This window comes from Hyla sarda, chromosome 1 (genome assembly GCF_029499605.1).
Source record: "Hyla sarda isolate aHylSar1 chromosome 1, aHylSar1.hap1, whole genome shotgun sequence".
Lineage (NCBI taxonomy): Eukaryota > Metazoa > Chordata > Amphibia > Anura > Hylidae > Hyla > Hyla sarda.
In genome coordinates this window covers 249,839,489-249,853,545 of record NC_079189.1, presented here as the reverse complement: position 1 = coordinate 249,853,545, position 14,057 = coordinate 249,839,489, and the positions used below count along the sequence as shown (strand labels likewise).

The following is a 14,057-nucleotide window of genomic DNA, read 5'->3' as shown; positions in this document are numbered from 1 at the left end:
CAGATAAGAACCATTTGGCCCATCTAGTCTGCCCAATAATCTGAATCCTATCAATAGCCCCTGGCCCTATCTTATATGAAGGATAGCCTTATGCTTATCCCATGCATGTTTAAACTCCTTCACTGTATTTGCAGCGACCAATTCTGCAGGAAGGCTATTCAAACTTTTATTAGGGGAAGGGATAATTCAAAGGGTTAATGATTTTTTTACACTTGTCTTTTGCAATATTATAGCCCCCATAGGGGGCTTTAACATTGCATTTACTGATCTTTAACTGTGTTCAATGCATCTCTATAGGGATGCATTGATCAGGGTTTTCGGCTATTTATTGCTCAAGCCTGGATCTCAGGCTTGAAGCATTCAATCGGTGATCGGACTGCAGGAAGGAAGGTAAGAAACCTTCCTCCTGTAGTACAGCTGTTCAGAATGCCGCGGCGATCCAGAACAGCTCCCTGAGGTAACCGGCACTTTTTACTTTCACTTTTAGCCGCGTGGCTCAGCTTTGAGCGCTCGGCTAAAGGGTTAATAGCGCGCGGCAGAGAGGCTATTAGAGGCGGGTCCCAGCCTCATTATGACGCCGGGCCCGCCGTGATATGATGCGGGGTCACCGTGGGACCCCGCATTATATCACGGGAGCGGGACCAAGGACGTACTCATACGTCCTTGGTCCTTAAGGGGTTAAATAATTTTGTGTGTATGCCATCAGGCCCCTGTGACTTATTTATACATACCTTCCTCCCATTGTTTTGAATTTAGTTATTCCTTGTTTTAATTTCCTTTTTTCATTTATATATCTGAAGAATGTCTTATCCCTTTTTTTCACAGACTGAGCTAGTTTTTCTTCTGCCTGTGCTTTAGAAGTTCTTATAACTTGCTTTGCCTCTTTCTGCCTAGTCTTGTAGATTTCCCTATCTTCATTGCTCTGGGTTGTTTTATAATTACTAAATGCTAGCTTTTAGTTTTTTATGATTTTGGCCACTTCTTCTGAGTACCACAGTGGTCTCTTCCTTTTTCTGCTTTTACTGACAAGTCTAATGCAATTTTCTGTTGCCTTCAATAATGTGTCTTTTAAGTAGTCCCATTTCTCCTAGACTCCATGTAATCTGTTCCAGTCTGATAGGGACTCATTTATGACTAATCTCATTTTTGAAAATTCTGTTTTTCTAAAATCTAAAACTTTTGTTTTTGTGTGGTGTGACTCCTTCACTGTTCTTATATTAAACCACAGTGACTGGTGATCACTAGATCCCAAGCTTTCGCCTACAATAACATATTAAACCAAATCCCCATTTGTGAATACCAAATGCAAAATGGCCTCTCTCCGGGTTGGATCCTCAACCACTTGTTGTAGAGATAATCCCAGTAGGGAATTTAGAATATCTGTACTCCTGGCAGAACTAGCTATTTTAGTTTTCTAGTTTATATCCGGAAGATTGAAGTCTCCCATAATGATAACTTCTCCTTTCATTGTCATTGTAGCTATTTCTTCAACTAGTAGATCATCTAATTCTTTAACTTGGCCCGGTGGTCTATATATCACACCTACACGAGATTACCAAGATCACACCTGATTACCAAACTGCAACGTAACCCAAACTGACTCTATGTTGGCCTCACTAATTTGTATTAGGTTAGATTTTATGCTATCTTTCACATATAATGCCACTCCTCCTCCTTTCTTGCCTTCTCTGTCTCTTCTGTATAGCGAGTACCCTGGTATGGATATTTCCTAGTCATTACTTTCATAAAACCATGTCTTATTAACAGCCACTAAATCTGCATTCTCAGATGCCATTATTGACCCAAGTTCATTGATTTTATTACTTAAACTGCGGGCATTTGTAGACAGGACTCTGAGTTTGTCATTTCTTAACCTCTGTGCTACTGACATGTTCTGGCATTGTTTCGGGGGGCAATTGGACTCATTGATTTCACTCTTTTGCCCAACCCCCTCCCTCCTAGTTTAAATACTCCTTAGCAAATCTTGGAAATGTTCACTGAGTACATTCTTTCCTTTGAGAGAAAGATGCAAACCATCTTTTTTGTACAGTTCCTTTCTATTCCAAGTAGAGCTATCATGAGACACAAAGCCAAATCTTTGCTCTTGACACCATTTACTAAGCCATAAGTTGAACTCCTTAATGCGCCTCTGCGTATCATTCTGAACATTATGCACAGGCAGCACTCTCAGAATGTAAGGGCAACATGGATATTGTCTCAAGCTCAGAGGGTAGGGAATCATTGACTCTTATGTCTAATGTATGCAAGACTGCAGCCAAGGACAAAAAAGAGAAAGTGAAGTCTGAAAGGAAGCATCTGTTGATGGGTGATTCAATTATAAGAAGTGTGGAGCTTAAGGAAAATGGTTTTGTGAGATGTCTCCCGGGTGCTACTGGTAGAAGAGATAGAAGACGTATTCTTAATATTGTTAAGCAAGCAAAGCAGGAAGGGGACGTGGATGTTCTTGCCCATCTAGGGACAAATGACCTGGCTTGCAATGAAATTTCAGAGGTGAAGGAATCTTTTATCACACTTGGTAATGATGTACAGGATTTTGCATTCACCCTCTGTGCTTGAGCCAATATCCATGTTGCCCTTACATTCTGAGAGTGCTGTAGAAGGTTAATGGCTGCAGTAAAAATCCTTTTCAGTGAAAAAAAACTATGCTCTCTGTCCACCAGAACGCTGATGTGACTAGGAGGTGAAACACTGCAGGAAAAAGCTTTTCTGTGTAACACACACACACAGGCTGTCCGTTTCTCTGCAGTGTAATGAATGAAGTGACTAGCCGGAATATGGCTGATGATTATATAGGGCTGTGACATCACAGGGGTGACTGGTTGATGATAGGCTGCATCCTGCATGTGATTCAGGGTCATCCCGCCTACCCGCTTTCCCTCCTTGCCCCATGTCCTCACATGTGGATCTGCCCTTTTAGATGCCCTGGAGCCTGGACCGCACTAAGTGGTGTTTAATGAAGCTAATCACGCGATAGAATTGCGGCGATATTCGGATTCGTTGCAAATCGAATTTTTTTTTAAATTCGTAACAAATTGCACCATAAATGTACAACACTGCAGCGAGTAACTTCGCGCACAGCACTGTAGATTTACGGCGCGGTTATGACGCCCTTGCAGGAGGTGCTTTTGCTTCATGCACGCCTGGTCCCGGCGGCTCACAGCAGCCGAGGATCCTCCGGTAATGGCGGATATCAGTGATCGCACTGATATCCGCCATTAACCCCTTCAGATGCTGTGATCAATACAGATCATGGCATCTGTGGCAGTGCTGCACTTTAAATGGCTGATGTGATCACCTGTGACACAGCCCAGGGGGTCAGATCAGCCAAGATGGCGGTCGGAGGTCCCCTCACCTGCCTCTGCCATTTTCATGGGGGACTTCTGTTCTGATCTGCCTTCCAGCAGACCAGAGCATAAGATTGCCGATAATACTGATCAGTGCTAAGCCTATGCATAGCACTAAACAGTATTAGCAATATGATGATTGCTATAAATAGTCCCCTATGGGGACAAAAAAAAGTGTAAAATAAATGTATAGAAAAGTTTTTAAAAAAGTGGAAAAAAAAGTGAAAAAGCTCCTTCCCCAATAAGAATTTAAATCACTCCTTTCCCCCATTTTAATCAAAAAAGCATAAAAAATGATAAATAATAAACATATTTGGTATTACCACGTGCGTAAATGTCCGAACTATAAAAATATAATTTCTGCTTTTTGGCCACATTACAAGGCAAAATTTTTTATAAAAAGTGATCAAAAAGTCACTAATACGCAAAACTGGTACTAAAATAACTACAGATCATGGCGCAAAATATGAGCCTATACACATCCCAGTATACGGAAAAATTACATTATCAGAGGTGGTCAAAATAGGGAAATTTTTTGCGTACTGATTTTGTAAAAAAAAAGTTTGAGATTTTTTAAAAGCAGTACAATAATAGAAACGTATGTAATCATGGGTATCATTTTAATTGTATTAACCCACAAAATAAAGAAAAAATGTCATTTATACCATAAAGTGTACAGCGTGAAAACGAAACTCCCCCCAAATTAGCAAAAGTTAGATTTTTGTTAAAATTTCCTTACACAAAAATATATATATATTTTTTTTTGGGGGGGGGGTTACCATACATTTTAAGGTAAAATGAGAGGTGTCATTACAAAGTAAAATTGGTCGTGCAAAAAACAAGCCCTTATATGGGTCTGTGAATGGAAATATAAAAGAGTTATGGATTTTATAAGCGAAGGAGGAAAAAATATAAACGCAGCCCTTTTTCACCTTAAGGCTAGGACTCCACTGAGATTTTAGCGCTGTGATTTTTGTGACATAAAGACCTGAAAAAACGCCAGAAAAACTGCCACAGTTTTCCCCTGCGTTTTGGCGTTTTTTCTGCCGTTTTTACCTTTGTGTGGAATTTGCCTTTTTTGGCCCAGAGCTGTGATTGGCCGGATGGTTTCAGCCAATCACAGCTCTGAGGAAAATATCAATGAATGAGTGGCCGGCCCGGAGTATAGAGCAGAGCAGGGATGCGAGCACTGTATACAGTCGCTCCATCTCTGCTATAGACAGGACGGTCACAGCAGGTGTCAGTAGTGACATCCACTGTGATGTCTGCAGGTACTACTACTTCCAACATGGAGCACACTCTGCTCCATGCTGGGAGCTGTAGTACCTGCATTAATAGACAGATCACAGTGAGTGTAACTTCTGACACCTGCTGCGATCTATTAATGCAGGTACTACAGCTCCCAGCATGGAGCAGAGTGTGCTCCATGTTGGGAGTAGTAGTACTTGTAATTAAGGAAAGATCACTGCGGGTATCACTCCAGACACCCGCTGTGATGCTCCTGTATAATGTATGGATGCAGCGCCCGGCGCTCTCCTATGGTCCCCTGCATGCCGTATATATACACATTCCGATCTCTCACAGAGAGCTGTGATTGGCTGGAGCCATCTGGCCAATCACAGCTCTCTGCGGGAAAAATGAATATGTGTATATATACGTCAGTGCAGGGGACCAGAGTAAAGAAGCCGCCACATCTATATATTATACAGAAGGATCTCAACGGGCGATCTGTCAATTAGTACAGGTACTACTACTCCCATCATGGGAGTAGTAGTACTACCTTAAAAAAATAAAATAAAGTGAAAAACACACACACACTACATTTTTATTATTGTCGGCTACATTTTTAGTGCTTTACCCGCTCACATAAATTGATCCCTATTTAAAAATTAATAAACATTTTGTAATAAAAAAGATACATTTCGTTAGATACAATTTTTTCCATCACTACTGTATCTTTTTTATTATTTTTTTTAAGTCCAAAAAAGAATAAAAACCGCGTGCAAAAACGCAAAATTTAAAACCAACATGGCGTTTTTCTTGGCGTTTTTGCTCTCCCATAGACTTCTATGGGAGGAAAACGCCACGATTTCAGGGCAAAAAATGCCAAACTAGGTTTTGTCGGGCGTTTTGAAAATCCAGCCTCTGAGCCCGAAAATGCTGAAAAAATGCCAAAAGGATTAAAAAAAACTTCAAACTGAAAAACGCCAAGGGAATCTGTCATTTTGCAGATTATTATTGACTTGCAGCTAACATCTGGCCGCAGCGTTTTTTTCACAGAAAAAGCGCCGTGCGGTATAGTTGCCGTTTTTAATGGCGTTTTTTCCAAAAAAACCTCAGTGGAGTTCCAGCCTAAGGACTGAGCCCTTTTTAGCAATTCTGACCACCGTCGCTTTACGAATTAATAACTCGAAAACACTTTTATCGAATATTCTGATTCTGAGATAGTTTTTTCGTGACATATTCTACTTTATTTTGGTGGTAAATTTTCGGCGTTACTTGCATCCTTCTTTGGTGAAAAATCCCAAAATGTCATGAAAATTTTGAAAATTTAGCATTTTTCTAACTTTGAAGCTCTCTGCTTGTAAGGAAAAGGGATATTTCCAATAAATTTTATTTTTATTCACAAATAAAATATGTCCACTTTATATTGGCATCATAAAATTTACATATTTTAGCTTTTTGAAAATATTAGAGGGCTTCAAAGTAGAGCAGCAATTTTCAAAAATTTCATGAAAATTGCATATCTGAAGGGACAGATGTTACAGAACTACAACTCCCAGCATGCCTGGGCAGTCTAGGCATGCTGAGAGTTGTAGTTTGGCAACATCTGGAGGGCTACCGTTTGGGCACCACTATAACAGTGGTCTCCAAACTGTGACTCTCCAGATGTTGCAAAACTACAACTCCTAGCATGCCCAGACAGCCTTTGGCTGTCTGGGCATTCTGGGAGTTGCAGTTTGGCCTTTCTAGTGGTTGCCACAGTAAAGATCACTTTATTTTCACTTTCATTTCACCCCCCAACGTGGTTTCCCTACCTGTGCCTGTCTCCAGCGACGATCGGGGGTCCCAAGGCATCTTCTCCCCACGTTCCCCACGACATCCAGGGGTGGGCATAACGGGGGGTTGCCATGGCAACCCACTGTCCTGCGCTGCCATTGGTCAGAATCAGTTCTGACCAATGGCAGGGGATAGGAGGAGATCGCAGCACTGCGACCTCGCTCCTAGCCCTCAGGATGATCAGGGCTGTCACTGACAGCTCCGATCATCCCTGTTTTCCGGGTGATCGGGTCACCAGAGACCCGATCAGCCCGGAATAGCAGAAAATCGCATGTCTGCATTGAAATGCGATTTTCTGCGATCGCCGACATGGGGGGGTCCGTGATGCCTGCTGAATGATTTCAGCAGGCATCCCGGTCCGGTCCCCAACCAGCTAGCGGCGGGGACTGGAATTCCCATGGGCGTATGCATACGCCCCACGTCCTTAAGGACTCGAGATGCAGGGCGTATGCAAGTTAAGGCCAAAATGGGCTGTGTCCATAAGGGGTTAAACCACAAAACTGCACTAGGTGTCCTTAGTAAACATGGGGCGGACTGCGAGCAGATTTGTGCAGGAGAGATCTACAGTGGGATACAGTACGGTGCATGTGGTGTGGAGTTGTGGACATCAGCGATCATGTCACAGAGGAGATGGGATGAATGCATAGAAACTCCTCACATTTAGTGGTCATGAGTAGTGTTGCTCGCGAATATTCACAATGCGAATTTTATTCGCGAATATCGCATATTCGCGAATTCGCGAATATAGCACTATATATTCGTAATTACGAATATTCGTTTTTTTTTTTATCACAGTACACATCACAGTGATCATCCCTCTCTGCTTCCAGCTTGTGTGGTGTAAAGAAGGCTCTAATACTACTGTGTGAGACTGGCGTGCGAATTTTGGCATATGCTAATTTTCGCATATGCGAATTGTCGCTATGCTCATTTTTGTATACGCTCATTTCCGCATATGCTAATTTTCGCATACGCGAATTTTCGCATACGCGAAAATAAAACGCGAATAATACGAATATGCGAATTTTGCGAATATATATGACGAATATTCGTCCATATATTTGCGAATATTCGCGAATTCGAATATGGCCTGTGCTGCTCAACACTAGTCATGAGGGGTTATGTAGCTGACAGCTGAGCTCCTGTGATCAAGGAAGACCTGTTCTACCTTATTCTAGCCCTGCTGTAAAAACACAGCAGGCTAAAATAATTATTTTTTTTAAATCAGCTGGCGCCACAAAGTTAAACAGATTTGTCAATTACTTATTTATTACTCATTTAAAAATCTCAATTCTTCCAGCACTTATCAGCTGCTGTATGCACACAGGAAGTTCTTTTCTTTTTGAATTTCTTCTATGTCTGACCACAGTGTAGCCCCGAGTAGCTCCAAGAAAAAGTTACATCTACAAAAGTACACCTGCAACTGTCCAGAGCAGGAGTTTGCTGTGGGGATATTATCCTGCTCTGGACAGTTGCAGGTGTACTTTTGTAGATGTAACTTTTTCTTGGAGCTACTAGGGGCTCCTTCACATTGCCGTCGGGCTCCGTTATACTTATATTTCTTACAGTATTCAAGATTGTAACCCTAAATTATGTGTATTCCCCTTAAAGAACATCTGCAGCAAAAACAGAATAGGGGATAAGTGTCTGATCGCGAGGGGTCTGCTTGGACCCCCCGCGATCTCCTGAACAGAGCCCCGCATTGCCGCGGTGTGCGCCGGCTAATGCGCGTAGCATCAACCAGTAAGGTCGACTGTACGCCCCCTTCCCATACAACTCTATGGGAGAGGCAGGGAGGCAAGAACGCTGCTTCCCCGCCTCTCCCATAGAGATACATGGAGGGGGCTTGTAGGCCGAAATGTCATGTGGGGTCCCAGTGTTCAGACCCCCCCATGATCAGACACTTATCTCCTATCCTGTGGATAGGAGATAAGTTGTTTTCGCTGCATATTTCCTTTAAATATGTGTTTTCCCATGCTGAATAAACATTTCATAGAAAATTCTATTCCCTGTTAGTTCTGCTTAGCATGCTGTAAACAAAGAGTTAAAGAGAAAATGCAATGTGGCTGTGCCCAACCTTCCAGCAAACAAGCAGTGCCTACTCACGCATGCACTGTAGTCCACGCCCATTTACAAGTGACCTGGTGCATAAAGTGCATTTGGCGTGACTTGAGAAGCAGCCTGGCACCAGCTCATGCCCACTGGCATTCATCCATTTGTCCTTTGAATCTCTGCCTTTCTCTTTCAGCTGTTCTTTCATCTTACCCTAGAAGACAAGAGGATGATGATAATAAAGCATGGTCCTATCAGAAAAGTATCTACGTATTGGCTTTAGTTGAGAAACATAAGATTTCCCTCTTGTTTTACAGGATTGTTTAAGTCTGTAAAACAAATAACCAGTAAACTAAAGTTGTTTTAGGTTTTAGGGAAATTTTAGTAAATGTTTTTATGATTTCAACAACCGTCCACATTTCTGCAGTCTAAAATATAACTGGCAAGAAAAAAATACTTTATTTTAGTTAAAGGGGTACGCTGGTGGAAAACTTTTTTTTTTTTTTTAAATCAACTGGTGCCAGAAAGTTAAACAGATTTGCAAATGACTTCTATTAAAAAATCTTAATCCTTCTAGTACTAGGACATCTCTGTCCATTTTAGGAACTGTCCAGAGCAGCATATGTTTTCTATGGAGATTTCTTCTACTCAGGACAGTTCTTAAAATGGACAGTGATGTCAGCACAGAGCATTGTGGTCATGATGTCTGCAGAGAGGACTTTGTTCCAAAAAGAAAATAATTTCCTCTGTAGTATTCAGCAGCTAATAAGTACTAGAAGGATTAAGATTTTTTAATAGAAGTCATTTACAAATCTGTTTAACTTTCTGGCACCAGTTGATTTAAAAAAAAAAAGTTTTCCAGCGGAGTACCCCTTTAAGTTCTAATATACAGCCATGGAGTGGCAAGTCTGCTTTATTTTTCTATCTGCACCACAAAAATTCCAAGAAGATAGTAAGCTTATGTCACGATTCGGCTGGCTGGAGGTGGATCCTCTGTGCCAGAGAGGGATTGGCGTGGACCGTGTTGGTGGACCGGTTCTAAGTTGCTACTGGTATTCACCAGAGCCCGCCGCAAAGCGGGATGGTCTTGCAGCGGCGGTAGCAACCAGGTCGTATCCACCAGCAACGGCTCAACCTCTCTGACTGCTGAAGATAGGCGCGGTACAAGGGAGTAGACAAGAGCAAGGTCGGACGTAGCAGAAGGTCAGGGCAGGCAGCAAGGATCGTAGTCATGGGCAACGGCAGGAGGTCTGGAACACAGGCTAGGAACACACAAGGGAACGCTTTCACTGGCACAATGGCAACAAGATCCGGCAAGGGAGTGCAGGGAAAGTGAGGTATAAGTAGAAAGTGCACAGGTGATAACACTGATTAGGCCTGCTGCGCCAATCAGTGGCGCAGTGGCCCTTTAAATTGCAGAGACCCGGCGCGCACGCGCCCTAAGGAGCGGGGCCGCGTGCGTCGGGACAAGACAGACGGGGAACGGGTCAGGTACGGGAGCCGGGACGCGCATCGCGAGCGGGCGCCTCCCGCGTCGCGAATCGCATCCCGGCTGGGAGAGATATTGCAGCGCACCCGGTCAGCAGGTCTGACCGGGGCGCTGCGAATGAGAGGATGCTGCGAGCGCTCCGGGGAGGAGCGGGGACCCGGAGCGCTCGGCGTAACAGTACCCCCCCCCCCTTGGGTCTCCCCCTCTTCTTAGAGCCTGAGAACCTGAGGATAATACTTTTGTCTAGGATGTTGTCCTCAGGTTCCCAAGATCTCTCTTCTGGGCCACAGTTCTCCCAATCTACCAAAACATTTTTTTTACCTCTGACAATCTTGGAGGCTAGAATCTTCTTCACAGAGAAGACGTCAGACGAACCGGAAACAGGAGTAGGAGAAACAACTTTGGGAGAGAAGCGGTTAAGGATGAGTGGTTTAAGGAGAGAAACATGGAAGGCATTGGGAATACGGAGAGAAGGAGGAAGAAGGAGTTTTTAAGAGACAGGGTTAATCTGGCACAAGATTTTAAAAGGACCAAGATAGCGTGGTCCCAGTTTGTAACTGGGGACCTGAAAGCGGTCATACTTAGCGGAGAGCCATACCTTGTCTCCGGGAGCAAAAATGGCGGGAGTTCTTCTCTTTTTATCAGCAAATTTTTTCATCCGGGAAGAAGCCTGTAAAAGAGAATTTTGGGTCTCTTTCCATATGGTGGAAAGATCACGAGTCAATTCATCCACAGCGGGCAAACCAGAGGGCAAGGGAGTAGGGAGGGGAGGAAGAGGGTGACGGCCGTACACCACGAAAAATGGGGATTTAGCAGAAGATTCAGAGACTCTGAAGTTGTATGAGAATTCGGCCCATGGTAGAAGATCTGCCCAGTCATCCTGGCGGGAGGAAACAAAATGCCGTAAATAGTCACCCAGGACCTGATTAATTCTTTCTACTTGCCCATTGGATTGGGGATGGTAAGAAGAAGAGAAGTTTAATTTGATCTTGAGCTGTTTACAGAGGGCCCTCCAGAATTTAGACACGAATTGGACGCCTCTATCCGAGACGATATGCGTGGGCAAACCGTGAAGGCGAAAAATGTGTATAAAAAATTGCTTTGCCAACTGAGGCGCTGAAGGAAGGCCAGGAAGAGGAATAAAATGTGCCATCTTGGAAAATCAATCAATGACCACCCAAACAACTGTGTTGCCATGGGATGAGGGCAAGTCCGTAATAAAGTCCATACCAATTTGTGACCAAGGTTGTTCAGGAACAGGCAGAGGAAGAAGGAGACCAGCAGGCTTCTGGCGAGGAGTCTTATCCCGAGCACAGACAGTACAGGCCCGCACAAAATCAACAACATCAGTCTCCAGAGTCGGCCACCAATAAAATCGAGAGATGAGTTGAAAGGATTTCTTGATGCCCGCATGGCCTGCGAGGTGGGAGGAGTGTCCCCACTTGAGAATTCCGAGGCGCTGGCGTGGAGAAACGAAGGTCTTCCCTGGAGGAGTTTGCCTGATGGAAGCTGGAGAAGTGGAGATCAGGCAGTCCGGAGGAATGATGTGTTGCGGAGAGGCCTCTACTTCAGAGGCATCAGAAGAACGAGAGAGGGCATCGGCCCTAATGTTTTTGTCAGCAGGGCGAAAATGGATTTCAAAGTTAAAACGGGCAAAGAACAACGACCACCTAGCCTGGCGAGGGTTCAGTCATTGGGCAGACTGGAGATAGGAGAGTTGTGATCAGTGTATATAGTAACTGGATATTTTGATCCCTCCAGCAGGTGCCTCCATTCCTCAAGCGCCAATTTAATGGCCAGTAGTTCTCGATCACCAATGGAATAGTTTTTCTCCGCCGGAGAGAAGGTCCTAGAAAAAAACCCACAAGTAACAGCATGCCCGGAAGAATTTTTTTGTAGAAGAACTGCTCCAGCTTCCACTGAGGAGGCATCTACCTCCAATAGGAAGGGTTTAGATGGGTCAGGTCTGGAGAGCACTGGAGCAGAAGAAAAGGCAGACTTGAGATGTTTAAATGCGTCTTCCGCTTGGGGAGACCAGGACTTAGGATTGGCATTTTTCTTGGTTAGAGCCACGATAGGGGCCACAATAGTGGAGAAGTGTGGAATGAATTGTCTGTAATAATTGGCAAACCCCAAAAAACGTTGGATAGCACGGAGTCCGGAGGGGCGTGGCCAATCTAATACGGCAGATAGTTTATCTGGATCCATTTGTAGTCCCTGGCCAGAGACCAAGTATCCTAGGAAAGGAAGAGATTGACATTCAAAGAGACATTTTTCCATTTTGGCATAAAGTTGATTGTCCCGAAGTCTCTGAAGAACCATGCGGACATGCTGGCGGTGTTCTTCTAAGTTGGCAGAGAAAATCAGAATATCGTCCAGGTAAACCAGAACACAGGTATATAGGAGATCACGAAAAATGTCATTAACAAAGTCTTGGAAGACGGCAGGGGCGTTGCACAGGCCAAAGGGCATGACCAGATACTCAAAGTGTCCATCTCTGGTGTTAAATGCAGTCTTCCATTCATCCCCCTCCCTGATGCGGATGAGATTATAAGCACCTCTTAAGTCCAGCTTGGTAAAGATGTGGGCGCCTTGTAGGCGATCAAAGAGTTCCGAGATAAGAGGTAAGGGGTAGCATTTTTTTACCGTGATTTTATTAAGTCCGCGGTAATCAATGCAAGGGCGTAGGGAGCCATCTTTTTTGGACACAAAAAAAAATCCAGCTCCGGCAGGAGAGGAGGACTTGCGGATAAACCCCTTTTCTAAATTCTCCTGGATGTACTCCGACATGGCTTGGGTTTCTGGAGCAGACAGAGGATAGATTCTGCCCAGGGGTGGAGTAGTACCCGGGAGGAGGTCAATAGGACAGTCATAAGGCCTGTGAGGAGGCAAAGTCTCTGCTTGTTTTTTGCAAAAAACATCAGCATAGTCCAGATAGGCCTTAGGAAGACCAGATACTGGGGGAACCACAGGGTCACGGCTGTGAGTACTGTGAACCGGTTTAAGACAGTCCTTGTGACAAGAAGTACCCCAGTTCTTGATTTCTCCTGTGGACCAATCAAGGGTTGGGGAATGGCGTTGAAGCCACGGTAATCCAAGAAGAATTTCTGAAGTGCAGTTAGAGAGGACCAAAAATTCCATTTTTTCGTGATGGGGTCCGATGCACATTAGGAGAGGTTCTGTGCGGTAACGCACGGTACAGTCCAATCTTTCATTGTTAACAGAATTGATGTAGAGGGGTCTGGCGAGACTGGTCACCGGGATGTTGAACCTGTTGATGAGAGAGGCCAAAATAAAATTTCCTGCAGATCCGGAATCCAAGAAGGCCATAACAGAGAAGGAGAAGGTAGAAGAAGATATCCGCACAGGCACAGTAAGGCGTGGAGAAGCAGAGTTCACATCAAGAGCTGTCTCACCTTTGTGCGGAGTCAGCGTACGTCTTTCCTGGCGGGGAGGACGGATAGGACAATCCTTCAAGAAATGTTCGGTACCGGCACAGTACAGGCAAAGATTCTCCATGCGGCGTCGTGTCCTTTCTTGAGGTGTCAAGCGAGACCGGTCAACTTGCATAGCCTCCACGGCGGGAGGCACAGGAACGGATTGCAGAGGACCAGAGGAGAGAGGAGCCGGGGAGAGAAACCGCCTCGTGCGAACAAAGTCCATATCCTGGCGGAGCTCCTGATGCCTTTCGGAAAAACGCATGTCAATGCGGGTGGCAAGATGAATAAGTTCATGCAGGTTAGCAGGAATTTCTCGTGCGGCCAGCACATCTTTAATGTGACTGGATAGGCCTTTTTTAAAGGTCGCGCAGAGGGCCTCGTTATTCCAGGATAACTCGGAGGCAAGAGTATGGAATTGGATGGCGTACTCGCCAACAGAAGAATTACCCTGGACCAGGTTCAGCAGGGCAGTCTCAGCAGAAGAGGCTCGGGCAGGTTCCTCAAAGACACTTCGAATCTCCGTGAAGAAGGAGTGTACAGAGGCAGTGACAGGGTCATTGCGGTCCCAGAGCGGTGTGGCCCATGACAGAGCTTTCCCAGACAGAAGGCTGACTACGAAAGCCACCTTAGACCTTTCAGTAGGAAACTGGT

At 44.6% G+C, this 14,057-nt stretch overlaps 1 protein-coding gene and 1 long non-coding RNA gene across 3 annotated transcripts in view; one reads left to right on the top strand and one right to left on the bottom strand.

The window, feature by feature from the left end:
• The window catches only part of ARHGEF18 (Rho/Rac guanine nucleotide exchange factor 18), a 328,222-nt gene that overhangs the window by 141,253 nt on the left and 172,912 nt on the right, over window positions 1-14,057 (bottom strand). The window contains exon 10 of the mRNA XM_056570400.1: window positions 8,532-8,691. Coding sequence (XP_056426375.1) covers window positions 8,532-8,691 — 160 coding nt within the window. The remainder of the gene's footprint in view (window positions 1-8,531; window positions 8,692-14,057) is intronic.
• The window catches only part of LOC130367731 (uncharacterized), a 126,508-nt gene that overhangs the window by 26,313 nt on the left and 86,138 nt on the right, over window positions 1-14,057 (top strand). The window lies entirely within an intron of this gene.